Source organism: Silene latifolia, chromosome 8 (genome assembly GCF_048544455.1).
Source record: "Silene latifolia isolate original U9 population chromosome 8, ASM4854445v1, whole genome shotgun sequence".
Classification (NCBI taxonomy): Eukaryota; Viridiplantae; Streptophyta; class Magnoliopsida; order Caryophyllales; family Caryophyllaceae; genus Silene; species Silene latifolia.
Window position 1 is genome coordinate 66,239,985 of NC_133533.1, and position 16,788 is coordinate 66,256,772.

The window sequence follows — 16,788 nt, forward strand, 5'->3', positions numbered from 1 at the left end:
GGTTGGGTGTCCTTATGGGCTTCCCAACACGTACCATCACCCCTTACTCAAGATCTATGGTTTGTGGATCCGTCTAAATACCATTGGATTACGAGAGTCATTCAAATCGAGTGATATAGGGTACAAGTCTTTATCTTTAATCACTCGTAGTCGATTGGCTTTATGCTTTTCGATGAAAGGTGTAAAGTTGACTTGAACGGTTCCAAGTTCCCAAAAAACTTGGTGGCGACTCTAATTGGTCTTAATTCGATTCGAAAGAACCTCGAGTCGATTATGCCTAGTGTGGATCCCGCGGACGCAGTTCCCGAGGGCCTTGTCCACAGTCGTGTTTTCGTGTCACGTCCATATATTGAAAGTTTAAGCATATTTATGTGATAGAGGATCAAGAAAAATTAGGATTAATTTAATAAACAGGTCATTCGTGTCGGGTTCGTGTTTAGAGAGGTCAATCCTAACCCAACCCAATTAAATATCGTGTCGTGTTCGTGTCGACCCACTTACATAAATGGGTCATTAAGTCTCAACCTAAACCCGTTAATTTCGTGTCGGGTTCGTGTCGTGTTTTCGTGTCGTGTCATTGTTTGTCACCTCTAACTAAGTCTGTAAACTGGGTAACACATTTGTTTACTAGGGAAGGTGTTGATAAGATTTCTTGGTAAATTAAGGTGTTACAGATCCGGTCCGGTTCAAGATCGGTTAATTTAAGTCCGGATTAAATGGACCGGATTTTATGATTTTAAAGACTAATCACGAAAAATTATAAGGGAAATGAAATTTTATCTTCAATAAAAAAACATTATAAATTAATACTAAGAATTACTTTCATAAAAAGAGTCGTTTAATAAATCAATGCCTTTGATTTAACAGAATATAAATATAACTATCACATACGGAATAATGAAAGAATATAATTTTAGGTCTATTTCGGTCAAGATCGGAGCGGACCGTATATCTGTCTCAAAAAAAAAATTAATGAACATGTAATAGCCTGTATTACGTCTTATCTTAGGTGAGAGTGATAATATCAATCATCGATCAAGATATTTTTGCACTTATCAGAACACATTTCAAATTTATTTATTTATTTATATTTCGCTACTTCTTCTTTATAAATTCGTCTGTCTCGATTCATCCCATATCATCCACTAAAAAAAACTTCCAACAAAATGGGGATTCCTAAAACAACAATATACATCCTAATTTCCATGCTTATTGTAATCTCCTCAGCTTTAGATATGTCAATAACTTCATATGATATTGATCATAATACTCATCACTTGGACCGACCCAATGATGAAATTATGTCTTTATACGAGTCGTGGTTAGTAAAACATAGAAAGAATTTTAACGGTCTAGGAGAAAAAGATCGTCGGTTCAATATATTTAAAGATAATCTCCGTTACATTGACGAGCATAATTCAGGGAACCAGAGTTTCAAACTTGGGTTGAACAAGTTTGCGGATTTGACCAACGAGGAGTACCGATCCATGTACTTGGGAACCCGGCCGAGGTCAAAGGGTCGGTTGAGTCGTTCGAAGAGCGGTCGGTATGCTTTTCAGGTTGGCGATGATTTGCCGGAGAGTGTTGACTGGAGGAAGAAAGGTGCCGTTGTTCCAGTTAAAGATCAAGGAAGCTGTGGTAAGTCTATACTCCGCTTACTTTTAAATCTTTTTTACTTCAACTTTGTAAACTTTAAAATATGAAATTTTAATACATTACTCCCTCCCTCCGTCCCGGTTATTTGGTTTGTCCTTTAATTTTGACACAAAGACCAAAAAAAGAGGACAGGGCCAAATTGCTAAATGACAAATGGAATAAATTGAGTGTAATTAACCAAATGGGTTTGGTGTGGTGGTTGTTCACCTCATCCCTTAACCATGAGGTCATGGGTTCGATCTCTGTTCATGGGAATGGAGCAAACTCTTTGGCCAGTCGTTTACCTCTTCGTGAGAGCACCCGCGGCGAGGGAATTATACACTGTTGTCTGTTGTCGACGGTGGACACCCCGGTTTACACCAAAAAAAAAAATTGAGTGTAATTGATCAAATTACTCATCAAGTTTATTCTTAAAATAGAAAGAACAACAAATAACTGAGACACCAAAAATGAAAATGGACAACAAATGACCTGGACGGACGGAGTAGATCACAAAATACAAATAAAAAGTACGAAAGACTGATTTCTCAATAATTTATTGCAAAACCGAGTCTCCTAAGTTTTAGTGAATTTCAAAAACCTCAACTTGATATAGGATAGATAAGATACAACCCTTTACGATATGTTAATAGATTCCGTGGTCTCCGTCATTATTTTACTTGTTCATTTTTTTGTTTGTGGATGACAAATTAGTGGATGAACCCACTATACTTAATTACTTATGTCCCCACAAGTATAAATATCAACATAATGTGATGTGCTTTTCTTTGATTGGGTTTAGTCAATTATTAGACTTAGCACTATGAATTGTTCTTTTTCTTTTCTGATAAACACTATGAGAATTTTTTAAATACAACTTTTATTAATGATGTACAATTGTCTTGGGTACAAAATAGAAGTAGTTCACTACTAAAGAAAAAAAACAGGCAACAATTTTTATATAAATTCGTTTCATATAAGAATTATTGTAAAATTTAGTGATTATTTATCTATAAAACTCTCACTAAAATAATTTCTTCTATCAATCACTATTTCTCATAATAAGAATATTAAATTCTTTCGTTATATGATTTTAGAATGTGATAGTGTAATACTCTATCCTATTCACAATAAACTTCTCATTTCATTTTGACACAAAAATTAAGAAAACACACTACCCTAACATATAAATAAATTTGGACCACACAAATACACTAACTCACCATACAATTAAATTTGGATCACACAAATACTTACCAAAAAAGGAAATAGAGAAGTTATTGTGAATAGACAGAAAAAAAAACTAAGAAATTTATATTGAATAAGAGGGAGTATAATGTTAGAGCAGACTTACTCACAATCCTTCCATATAATCTTGTGGTTTTTAATGTCATAAAAGGCTTGGCCGCTACTAGCTCATACTAGTAATTCCTTTTTATTATGGGAGTTAAGAAATACTCGTAGTAATGAAGAACAAAATAATATCTGGGAAAAGAAAATAGACAAACAAAATAAAAGATAATTTCTTCTTTAAGGCAATTTTAAGTTAAGACGATCCTCACAACCAATTTAAGAGTCTGTTTAGTCATGTTTTATAAGTGCTTTTCTAATAGTAAAAGGAGAAGTTAGATCAAAAACTATGATTTAAGAGGATGTAAAACTACTTATAAAAAACGAACCTTAAAAATAGCTACTAGAAACAAAAGAACCAAATAATTACTTCTACTTCTTCATCTCACATAAACTCTTACTCTCTTAGGGTGTGTTTGGATTGAGAGATTTGGAGAGAAAAGAAAGGGAGGGAGAGTAGGGGATTTAAAATCCATTATTTGGATAACAAATAAGGGTGGAGGGAAATGGAGGGGGGGAGATTTGGGGGAATCCATTTTCCCTCCTTCAAGCCTAATTAAAATCTCTTCACAATAGGCAAGATTTGGAGGAAAACTGTATCCAAACACCCACACCCTATTCCCCCTCCCCTTCCCTTCTCTCCTTTTCTCTCCCCTCCTTCACCCTCCCGTCCCTTTCCCTCCACATTTGCTATCCAAACACACCCTTAGGGTGTGGGTGTGTTTGGATTGAGAGAATTGAAAGGAAAGGGAGGGGAGGGAAATGGAGGGTTTCAATTTCCTTTATTTGGTTACAATATGTGGAAGGAGGGAAATGGAAGGAGATGGAAATGAGAAGATTTAATTTCCCTCCTTTAGATCAAATTAGAATCTTTCCATTACTGACAAGATTTGGAAGGAAAACTCTCTCATTCCAAATTGAGTGTGGGTTTGCCAAATACACCAGCAACTAGTATGGGTGCCCGGCTTCGCCCGGGCTACCTTTATTTAGCATTAAAATTTATTTTCAATTAACTAAAGCGTAACTCATAAATTTATCATTAATATATATTTCTATGATGCGGAGTATATCTTAAAATTACAATGAAATAAATTATGAGACACATTCACTACTCCCGCTATTAATATTTTACTTAAATCGATTGGTTAGTTAATTGTTCATATATATACTTTCTTTTGTTCTTAGTATTGTTACTTTTATTACATTCGTTATTACTACTTTTGCTTTCACTACTCCCGCCATAATTATTGTTACTTTCACTACTTGTAATAAATATTGATAATTTCACTACTTACGCTGGTACTTTCAGTACTCGCGCTCGCTCTTGCTGCTAATATTGTTACTTTGACTATATCTAATGTTACTACAATTGTTTTCCCTACTAACATAATTACTTTTACTATTTAAGCATCCAATGAGTGATTACTATCATATTACTATATCCAATGTTACTTCTATTACCTTAATAAATATACTAGTATTGGTGCCCGGCTTCGCCCGGGCTACCTCTACTTACCATTAATTTGTTTTTTCATTAATAAAATTACTTAAAACTGTATAACCCATAAATTTATCAATAATATATTTTTCAATGACATATCTAAAATTACGATGAAATAAATTTTGAGACAAATTCACTACTCCCGCTATTAATATTTTACTCTTATTAATGAAATAATAGTAATAACATTTCACTACTTTCCCGTAATCATTGTTACTTTCACTACTCCCGCCGTAATTATTGTTACTGTCAGTCTGTCACTACTGCCGCATTAATATTGATAATTGCATTACTCTCGCCGTAATTATTGTTACTTTCAGTATTGCCGTATTAATATTGATTATTTCACTACTCCCGTTGTTGTTTCTACCACTTTCACTAATCTCGCTGATAATATTGTTACTTTTACTATTCAAATGAGTGATTACTATCATATAACTATATCCAATGTTACTACAATTTTTTTCTTTACTGACGAAATTACTTTTACTAATTAGGCATGAATTTTTAAGAGGATTATATATTTATATAAATATATTACATATATGCGTTAAATCAAATCGAAAGAATTATGCAATGTTATATATTATGGAATCTAACTTGAATTATTTATAACCTACTTATATTATATTTTTGTATGTTAAATAATTAACATCTCTATACATCTAATAAACTATAAAGTTTAATAAAATTGCATAGATTTTAATTTTTATATATAATTTTATGATGATAATAATTAATACCATAAGTGTGCATGTTTATACTAATTAATTCTTTTATTTTAAGGAAATTGACCATCTTCTAGTCTTCTATAAATATTTAGGAAAATTACCAAACATCTTCTTTTATTTAGTCTCTTGAAATTGATCATCTTAATTAATTATTTTATTTTAAGGAAATTGACCATCTTAATTAATTATTTTATTTTATTTTAAGGAAATTGACCATGTTTTAGTCTCTTACACATGTTTAGGAAAATTACCAAGCTTCTGTCTAATTTAATTTTAATCCAAACTATATATTATTTGCATTAAGATCCCTTAATCGGGTCCATCACACGGTGCTAGTGATTTAAAACTATATAGTATAATTAATTTGTATAACTTTCTTTAATTACATTGAAGTCCCTTGGTTTCTGGATTTAATATATAGTATTGATTACATATATGCATTAAATATATTATATATATGCGTTAAATTAATCAAATCGAAATAATTATGGAATTTTATATTTTTTTTGAAATCTAGCTTGATTTATTTACATTTTAGCAGTTTCCAAAATATAATATACTTATATTATATTGTTTATGTTAAATAATTAACATATTTATACTAATTAATACCATAAGTGGGGCATGCTTATTTAAGGAAAATCACCATATTTCGGTGTTCTCTAAATTTATATTTCAACCAAAACTATATTATATTTACATTGAAGTCCCTCGATCAGGTCCATTGCACAGTGATATTGATTTAAAACTATATAGTATAATTAATTTGTATAGATTTATTTAATTACATTGAAGTCCCTTGATTTCTGGAATTAATATATAGTATTGATATGACAAGGGTATAATTGCTCATGCATTTAAATTAGCTTCACACTCTTTGTCCTCCTCCAATGGAGAAATAAGCTTCCTCCTCCTTTCTCCCCCTCCCTTTCCGTCTACTTATTTTTGCTATCCAAACAACCCCTTCCATTCTCCCTCCCTTTCCTTTCCTTCCCTTTACCTTCTCTCCACCCCCCTCCCCTCCCTTTCCTTCCCAATTTGCTATCCAAATACACCCTTAAGTTAAAGTACCATTACTTTTTAGGGCCATTATTTTTACGCAAAGTGCCATTATTAGTCGAATGAGTCAATTCCGAGTGTTAGTTTGTAGTTCAAGTAGCCAGTAGGTGTCATTAGTCGGCCAAACATATCCAAATTATAAGTAATTGTTTTTTCTAAAATTTGGCTAAACAACAAGAGTTTTTTTTAAGAAAAAGTGTATGGAATTTTTTTTTTCTCAGATGAATTGAACAAAGCCAAAGAAATACTCCCTCCATTTAACTCCACATTATATATTTTTAGTATGTACATTATTTACAAGTGAGTATTCAATTTCAATTTTTGCTCAATACACAAGTAAAAATATATTTATGTGGGATTTTGTTTGATTCGTCCTAAGAATACATTTAAAATATTTAACTTTTATAATTTTTGTAAATAATACGCGTTGACAAATGTAAAAAGGCAAATGTGTAGTGTGGAGTTGAACGAAGGGACTAATATCAAAAATGGGGTTCCGTTTATGTGGTTGAGTGGTGGTTGGGTAGCAATTAGCCAAACAACATGTTGACAAGTGTTCCGTAGATCATCTCATCGTTAAAAGACTTTAACATTAATACGTTAAGCCGATAATTGTCAAAGTTGATGACTCTAAAAAAAGGCAAACAAATAGTGAAGGGTGAGATTCTCAATTTTGCTGACGAAGCCAAGAAAAAGATTCACATACTAGTTACTACCAGTCTACCATCCAACGGGTCATTCTCAATCATTCTCATGTAATATAGGAGGAGTAAGTCTTGCTTAAAACGGGTTGGATTTTAAGACGGGTCGTTGTGTGAGAGGAAATGGGTAGAGGGGACAAAGGTGGGACCTCCCATGTGCTTCTCCACTCACCCTAAATGGGTATTTTGTGAGAGAATATGGTATCCGTCTTATTAATAAGACGGATACCTTGGTCTGAAATAAGAATTGGTGATATAGGAGACGTGTTATAACTTATAACCAACTACCTTAGTAGTGTTCATTTAATTGAGTTCACTCAACAATCTTTCTAATAAATCCAAATATTCAATAATCTTTCTAAAAACATCATAATATTTTCTCTATTTCAAAATAAGCTTCATGATAATAAAATTTAAAGAAATCATTTAATATAATTTGAATATGAAAAGTATAAAAAACTCCCACAAAATTACACGAAAATAAATACTCCATCTTGTCAAACACAGAGAAAAAATAATTATTTTTAAACTGTGAGTCGATAAATTTAAAACAACTTACATATAATCCACTAATAATAATCATTAGTTAATAGTACAAAATATTCGAAATATGCAACTAGATCAATTCTTGCTGTATTTTAAGCTGCGAGTCGATGTTTACTGGTTGACCATATCAACACAATTAGGAGACAAAAAAATATTAAGAACAAAAGCTAACTCAAGTGGTAAGAGTTTCTTATCCCAATTATAAAGCCGGGGTTTCAATTTTCACCCCGACATAACACGCTCAATAATAAAAAAAAAAAGTAGTCCCTCCTAGTCGTTCATTTTTCCCCTTTTCATTTTGATCAAGAAATAAAGAAATGATTTTGAACTACACAAGCTACTCTATCCCACATACAAATGAATTTGGACCACATAAATTTTTCCAAAAAAGAAAAGAGAGAAGAAAATCCTATTAACATGAAAAGAAAAAGAGGGAAAAAATGAGCGATTAGAAGGGACTATTTAGTAGCCGGCAAAATAGACCGTATCTATGTAATATAGGTGTGAATGTGGCCCATTTTTGGGTGAAGATGCAGCAAGATTCCACCATTGTACTAAGCCCAATAATTGTGGTTTGGGTTGCCCCACATTTTATCCCCTATGTCACCGTTTTCTATTGAAGCATGTCGTACACTCGTACTATGTACTCCAAGAGTGCGTGAAATACACGAACATATCATGATTGCTACATAGTGTCCATAGTCATAAAGAGAACATGGAATATTACGTTAAACAATTCAAAATTTCAAACGTTATTTCTACGAGTTCTATCTCTGGCCGAAGGCGCATAAGCAGCTCAAATGCTCCAAAAATACAGCTAGCAAAGGCATATCGGCTAAAAAAGATCAACAATTGCAATTTGCAACGAACCCATAAACATTAGTTGTCACAGGTCCGAACAGAAGATAATTGGTTGGAGATAAACTCCAATGCATCTAAATCCACGAACTGACTGAGCTTGGCTAATCTAGAATATGATACTCAACACTCGAAAGCTCACTCGGATTTGACCATTATTCAGCTTGAAGCTCACTCGGAGCTAACTACAGTTCGGCCTACGGCGGAATCAATTAAGCTCATTAGAGATTGTCTTATCAAATATCCTGAGGTTCGAACTTTTAGTATAAAATTGTTGTACTTTTAGTATAAAAGTTCTGAACCTAAGGTTTTCACGGTTCTCATGGAAAATGGGTTCTCATAGGATCTCAAACCTATATATATATATATATATATATATATATATATATATATATATATAGAGAGAGAGAGAGAGAGAGAGAGAGAGAGAGAGAGAGAGAAGGGAGTGAGTGAGTCCACCTCCAACCTTTGAGTCCTAAGTCCTCTTGAGGGCCATTGAAAAGATGAGATGAGAGGTTGAGATTGAAGGGAAAAAGTAGGGGATTAAGGCTAAAATAAGGGGATTGATACTAATTAATCCCTTTCCCTCTCTACCATCACTAATCAAACCCTAATTGCACTATAAAACCCTTCTTTTTCCACCCACTTCTCTCTCATCTCACAATTATCCTCCCCCTCATCTCTCTAAAAACCAAAAAAAACTGAAATCCTCTCAAAAATCCAACAAAATTCAAAAACCAAATAATTCAAAAAATAATTTTCCCTCTTCCTCACCTACCCGACCACCTCCTCCGCCACATAACCTCAGCCGCAACAACAACCCACCCCCCAAAAAAACACCCTTCTCTTCCTCACTCACCCACCACCGCCCAAACCCGACTACTGCCGCCACCATCAACTCGCAACACCACCACCACTCGACCACCACGGCCACCTGCCACCACCCGAAAACATTACCACCACCACCCACGAGCCGAAAACATTACCACCAAAACAACCACATTCCCGCCACCACCACCCACGAGCCGTCACAACCACCCACGAGCCGCCACCGCCATCTCCTTTCTCTTTCTCCCTGTTTTTTCCAGATCCGAACCCCGACCTCCATTAGCCCAACTACCCCGACCTCCACCGCCTCGTTTTTTTGTTTTTCAGATCTGCCACCAAACACCCACAACCACAATCAACGCCGCCACAACAACACACCTCCTTCCTCTCCAACGCTCTCCACTACCACCACGACAACGGTGTTGCTGCCGCCCTCCACTACCACTACCACCACGACACACGACCCGACGCTCCTTCCACATCAACTCGTTTTTTTTAAAAAAAAAAACTCAGATCTACTGTTAATAACACGGTTGACGTTGATGGTGTTTGTGTTATGGTGTTGTGTTGTCGTTGATGCTGTTTTTGTTGTAGTTTTTTTTTTTTTTTTTTTTATTGTTTTTGTTTATTGGGTCGTTGACTATGTTTTGTTTTTGTTCTTTGGCTTTTATTTTGTGTTGAAGTTGGTTTCGTTGGTTTGTGAAGAAACCAAAAGATTCTTTTAGCTTGTTTATTTAGATCCAAGTTTCGTTTGATTTGAAAATAATGATTGTATTTTTTTTTTTTTTTTTAAACCAAGTTTGGTTGATTGTGGGCCTTTAATTATATTTAAGACGGTTTTGTTCATATTCAAACCTAGATCTAATAAATATATTTATTATACTCATATTTTTTACATTTACATTCGTATTTATGTACATTTACACTCGTATTTTTTTACATTTACACGCATTTTTTTTACACTCATATTTCTTTACAATTACACTCGTACTTCTTTACATTTACACTCATAATTTTACATTTACACTCATATTTCTTTACATTTACACTCATATGTCTTTACAATTACACTCGTATTTCTTTACATTTACACTCATAATTTTTACATTTACACTTGTATTTCCTCACATTTACACTCGTTTTTATTTAAATTTACACTTGTATCTCCTCACATTTACACTCGTTTTTATTTAAATTTACACTTGTATCTCCTCACATTTACACTCGTATTTTTCTTAAATTTACACTTGTATCTGCTCACATTTACACTCGTATTTCTTTAAATTTACACTCATATTTCTTAACATTTACAGTCGTATTTCTTAACATTTACACTCGTATTTCTTTACATTTACACTTGTATTTCTTTACATTTACACTCGTTAAAATTATATAAATTTGCACTCATATTTTTTGTGGATATGAGTTGGTGGGGAAGGACGATGATGGTGGCGTTTTTTGGTAGTCGGACTAAAGTTTTACTCGTAAAGGACAAAGTTACACTTATAAAGGAACAAATTCACACTCAAAGGACAAAATTTACACTCTAAAACCTTCAAATTGACTAAAAAATTAAATTTACACTCTTAAAATGCTACATTTACACTCGTAAAACATCACATTTACACTTGTAAAATGTTAAAATTATATAAATTCAAAATTTCCGTCACAAAAAATCAAATTTACACTCTTAAAATGTCACATTTACACTCGTAAAACATCACATTTACACTTGTAAAATGTTAAAATTATGTAACTTCAAAATTTCCGTCACAAAAAATCAAATTTACACTCTAAAAATGTTACATTTACACTCGTAAAACTTCACATTTACACTTGTAAAATGTTAAAATTATGTAAATTCAAAATTTCCGTCACAAAAAAATTAAATTTACACTCTAAAAATGTTACATTTACACTCGTAAAACTTCACATTTACACTTGTAAAATGTTAAAATTATATAAATTCAAAATTTCCGTCACAAAAAATCAAATTTACACTCTAAAAATGCTACATTTACACTCGTAAAACTTCACATTTACACCTGTAAAGTGTTAAAATTATATAAATTCAAAATTTCCGTCACAAAAAATAAATTTTACACTCTTAAAATGTTACATTTACACTCGTAAAACTTCACATTTACACTTGTAAACTGTTAAAATTATATAAATTCAAAATTTCCGCCACATTTACACTTGTAAAACTCATACAACATTACATTTACACTTCTGAAATCTAAAACTCAAAACTGATTAATTAGGGGCTAGAGAGAGAAAGAAAAATTAATTAGTGTATAGAAATTTGATTAGTGGTAATTTTTTTGGTAATTTTCAATCTCAACCACCCATCTCAATCCAACCATCCACATTTTTTTCCTTTTCTTTTTAATGGCCTTTAATCAAATTCATCTCAACCATCCATTGAGGTCATCCAATGGCCCTTAAAGGGACTTATGGACTTAATTTGAGAGGAGGACTCATTAGATCTTACCTATATATATATATATATATATATATATATATATATATATATATATATATATAGGAATGAGATCATGTGAGTATACACTATCTTTTTGAGGATTGAGGATTTCATTACAATATCACAGGTTGTTGTCTACAATATCACAAAGTTATTCGAAACAATATCACATGAAAAAAATAGTGAAAAAAAAAAAAAAAAAAAAAATTCAATTTTTTTTTTTTTTTTCGGATAAGTCTAATTTTTTCGTGATATTGTATTGAAGAACCCGTGATATTGTATTCACTAATCCTCAAATATTTAGGAGTTCTCACAGGATCCCGACTCTATATATATATATATATATATATATATATATATATATATATATATATATATATATATAGAGAGAGAGAGAGAGAGAGAGAGAGTTAGGTTGGATGAGTCCACAAATTTGGTTGAGTCCATAAGTCCATCTCTCTACCATTTGATCTTACAAGATGAATGGTTGAGATTAAAAAAAAAAAAAACACTCACCCAACATGCAATTAATGCTTTGTCTCCCATAATTTCAATTACCAATTTTTCTAATAAATTATTTTCTCTTTCCTATCAACTAATTTATTAAATTAATGTACTATCATCTATATTTCAATTACCAAAATATTATAACGAAATTTCATACCCGCGTAAAATAAAAGCGGGTTCGTAAAAGACTCCGTAAATCTTCATATGGACTCCGATTAAGGCTAAAAAAAATCCTATATTTATTATTTTTCGAGTCTTGACGCAATGGTAATATTTTTGAATACCATTGAGTTTTGAAATTTTGAGTACGGCTAATTACTATAAAGTTACACCCTATTTGCTTGAAATTATCTCATTGCTTGAAATTACACCATGCCCACTTGAAGTTACACTATTTTACTTGAACTTAATTAATTAATTTACTCATATAATTAATTGGATTCCGAATAAAGAGGCGAGGGTGGTGGAACGAACTAAAGTTACACACTTGCTGTGTTAAAGTTATACACGCCACATATTAAAGTTACACCTTCAACACTTCAAATTAGATAGACATGTGATGAAGTTACACAAATTCAAATTTTACATATACAAAATTAACAAAGGACTAAAGTTACACCCGTTAAGGATAAAAGTTACACTCACAAAACACTAAAGTTACACTCGTAAATCAATAAAGTTACATAAACTTGTGCTAAAATTACAAAAATTCAAATTAATAAATTCAAAATTTTATATACAAAATGACCCTAAAAGATTAAAGTTACACTCGTGAAAAATTAAAGTTATACTCATAAAGCATTAAAGTTACACTCATGAAGCACTAAAGTTACATAACTTGTGCTAAAATTACAAATATTCAAATTAGTAATATCCAAACTTGTATATTTACAAGATTAAAGTTACACTCGTAAAGTACTAAAGTTACACCCTTACAAAACTGAAATTACATGAAATGCAACTGAAGTTACACACTACTTGAAGTTACTCCCTTACAAGAATAAAGTTACACACTATATAATTGAAGTTACAGCATTCATCAACAATCATCAATCTAAATGAATCAATCTAAATCTCACATCTTCATCGTCAATCTATACATATCAACATTTTCATCATCAATCAATATCGCCAACCGACTTATCATCATCATCATCATCTTCATCATCATCATCATCATCATCATCATCATCTCCATCTTCATAAAAAAACTACAATTAATAATTAAAAAATTTAGATATAATTCATCAGAAAAAAAACAATCATACAAATCACTATATTTAAAATTATCAAGCCATTTTAAATACCTAAGCAACGATTTCAACAAAATCCAACAAAAATTAATAAGAACCAAACACAAAACATTATATTCCAAGCAACCGATCAATCTATAACACCAAAGACATATCAACATCTTCATCATCAATCAATATCGCCAACGACTCATCATCATCATCATCATCATCATTATCTCCATCTTCATAAAAAAATTGCAATTAATAACTGAAAAATGTAGATATAATTCATCAAAAAAACAATCATACAAATCACTATATTTAACATTATCAAACCATTTTAAATACCTAACAACGATTTCAACAAAATCCAACAAAAATTAATAAGAAACAAACACAAACCATTATATTTCGAGCACAATCGATCAATACTGAATATTTTGAAAACTCAATGGTATATAAAAATATCACCATTATGACGGGCCCGAAAAAATAATAAATTTAGGCTTTTATTTCGCCCTAATCGGAGTCTGAAATGAAGATTTACGGAGCTTTTTAAGAAGTGGCTTTCATTTTATGCGGAAATAAAATTTTTGATTTGTTTTGAAAATGAAATGAAAATGAGAGGTAAATGAAATTATAAGAGAAATAATTAATTAGTGTATGGGAAATTGGTGTAAAAGAGACAAACATTTAATTATGCATAGGTAGTGTGAATTGTTTGTCTTTTATCTTTTAATTTCAACCATCCATTTTTTAAGATTCAATGGCTTAGATGAGGACTCATGGACTCAACCTAAAATGGTGGACTTATAGGATCCTATTTCTATATATATATATATATATATATATATATATATAGAATTAGGATCACATGAGTCCACCCTATCTTTTTGAGTACCGTGAGTCCACTTATGTATCACATGTTGTACAGAAAAATATCACCTTTAAAAAAACTTTTTTTTAATTTAAATTTTTTTTTTTAAAGTCTAAGCTGTGATATTGTTTAGTATAAGGTATGATATTGTATCTAGTCCACGAGTCCAGTAAAAGAGTATCACAAGTTATACAAAACAATATCACACATTACAATAAATAATATCACTGGTTGTACTAAACAATATCACGAGTTATACTAAACAATATCACAGTTTACCCTTCTGACAAGTACATCATTAAAACCAAATTGAAGTAGGGACGACTACACTATTTGTTTAAATGATTCAAAACCAGATCAGGAGCAATATAGGCATATAATACAGTAAAATATTTCACGCAGTCTTTTCTACTAATCGGGCAGAGAATTCGGTCATCGTGGTTCATCTATCGGTCATAGCTATAACCTCGTGGACATACAAACGCGCAAGATCATAAACGTTGAAACAAAGATCAAAGAATCGGATTTTGGTTCATGAAATCAATTCAAACCATTTTTCCATGCAAACATGTATCTTCACCTTCGAGTTCCACGAACTAAAATCGTTTTCTCTCTAAAAAATAAGAGAGCTTTTCTCCCAAGAAAAGGAGAGCCTCCTTTTACATTTTTAGATTAATCCTTCTAATTCATTGGGTGCAATTACTTCTTGCTTTTTCAAGAGTCTACACCTACTAAATCTTTCATTTCTCGCAACTCCATTTATGGTTTATTTTCCTAAATGATTCTTTGAGGCATTCATTTAATTGGAAGTCTTGGAATCATTCCTAGCTTCCTGCTTTTTCTGGGTTAAAATTTTCTTCAATCGTTTGCTATTCCTTCATTATTACTCTGCTGAGGTTTTAATTGGGGGTTTTATTGGGTGGCTCGAGTAATCTCTCACCCAATCAGGGTTATTTCTGGGTGGCGAGGGAATTGTTTTGGATTCCTGGATTTCTAGGGTTCTTCCTATTTAAGTTGGGGATTATGGGGTCGCTTTCCCATTCAATCCCTTCCACTCCTCCTCAATCTTCTTACCATAAAACACATATTCAATCTCTCCTCTTACATTACTTACAACAACTTCATTCTAAACCAATGGATTTCGAAAATCAATTTGGGCGTTTTGGGAACAATCGAGGGTAACAATGGTGATCATCGAGGAATGATGCTCATCAAAGATGATGTCCATCAAAACTTTTACAACCACCAAAATTATCACCAGACTCATCAGAATGCGGATTTCTAACCTATGAACCCACTTCATATCAATCTTTGGCGCTTCCCTAGGTCGGGGGGGGGGGGGGGTTATGAATGTGGATCCCACTCCACTTGGGAAGTCTAGGGATTTCTGGGGGAAATGCATTCTGGGATTCCTTGTTGACTATCGTCTCTTTGAGGTCGATAAGGTAAATGACATTATTCGGAAGAAATGGAAGACTAAGGCAAGGGTTAAGGCTTATAAAATGGGGGAAATTTATGTTCTTTTCTGTGAGGATGCTGAAGACAAGGAGGGGCTTCTGGAGAGGAGCACTGCTACACTTGACGGTGCCATCATGGTCTTTGCACGCTGGTACCCGACACGGTTCAAGGATCGAGGTTTCCATATCGGAGGTGCAGGTTCGGTCTGGTGGATCGCCATTCGAGTACCTAACCATGGAAGTTGCTAATGTGGCGGGTAAGTTGCTTAGTCCAAGTTTTTTCGTAGAACCTTTTGACATGGTTCGATCATGACTACCTTCGAGGTAAGGGTGGGTATAAAGCTAAATGAGCCTACGGTACTGGCTTTTCCTCGCCATGGAGGCGGAGTTATTTGCTTTGGGTACGGTTTCGTTATGAAGAGATTTTTAAATCTTGTGTCAAATGTGGTAAAGTGGGGCACAAGGGGGTTGATGCGGGGAAAGCCTCACGACTATTGTATCTAGTATAAATGGTATGTTGGATAGGACGGAGGAAAAAGGTTTCGTGGTTTTTCAATCTAACAGCAATCACACTATGTTTAACCTGGATTTGAGGGCTACTCCTCCCACTACCAGGTTCACTAGTTCTAAGGTTCGTCTAAGGAATGGCAAGGATTGGGGTGCAGGCGGAGGAGTGAATCTCGAATAACGAGTGGTTGATTTCGACCTGGGCATCACCGGGTGGTAGAGTCTTACGGGATGCTATTTTTCATCACGGTGACCTTTTCTTTGGGCCGTAGTCTTCAGGTAGGAGATGAGGGGATGGGCTTCAATGGTGAGCAAGGCCAGCATCAGGAACAGGCTTTGCCCCATCTGGGTGATGCCATAATGACTGATGCTCAGGAAAGTGTCCAACCAAATGTGGGACTTGCACCTGTTTCAAATGGTTCTCAACCTGGCAATCACGATCTGGAAATGGGTAATGCACAGCAGGCTGAGGGTGTTGTTTGGGGAAGGCAATAATGGGGACCGAGGTCAT

At 33.2% G+C, this 16,788-nt stretch overlaps 1 protein-coding gene across 1 annotated transcript in view; it reads left to right on the plus strand.

Moving 5' to 3' along the window:
- The first annotated feature begins 954 nt into the window (after positions 1 to 954).
- Positions 955 to 16,788, plus strand: part of LOC141596908 (cysteine proteinase mucunain-like) — a 31,705-nt gene continuing 15,871 nt past the window's right edge. Inside the window, exon 1 of the mRNA XM_074417182.1 lies at positions 955 to 1,638. Coding sequence (XP_074273283.1) covers positions 1,167 to 1,638 — 472 coding nt within the window. The 5' untranslated portion in view covers positions 955 to 1,166. The remainder of the gene's footprint in view (positions 1,639 to 16,788) is intronic.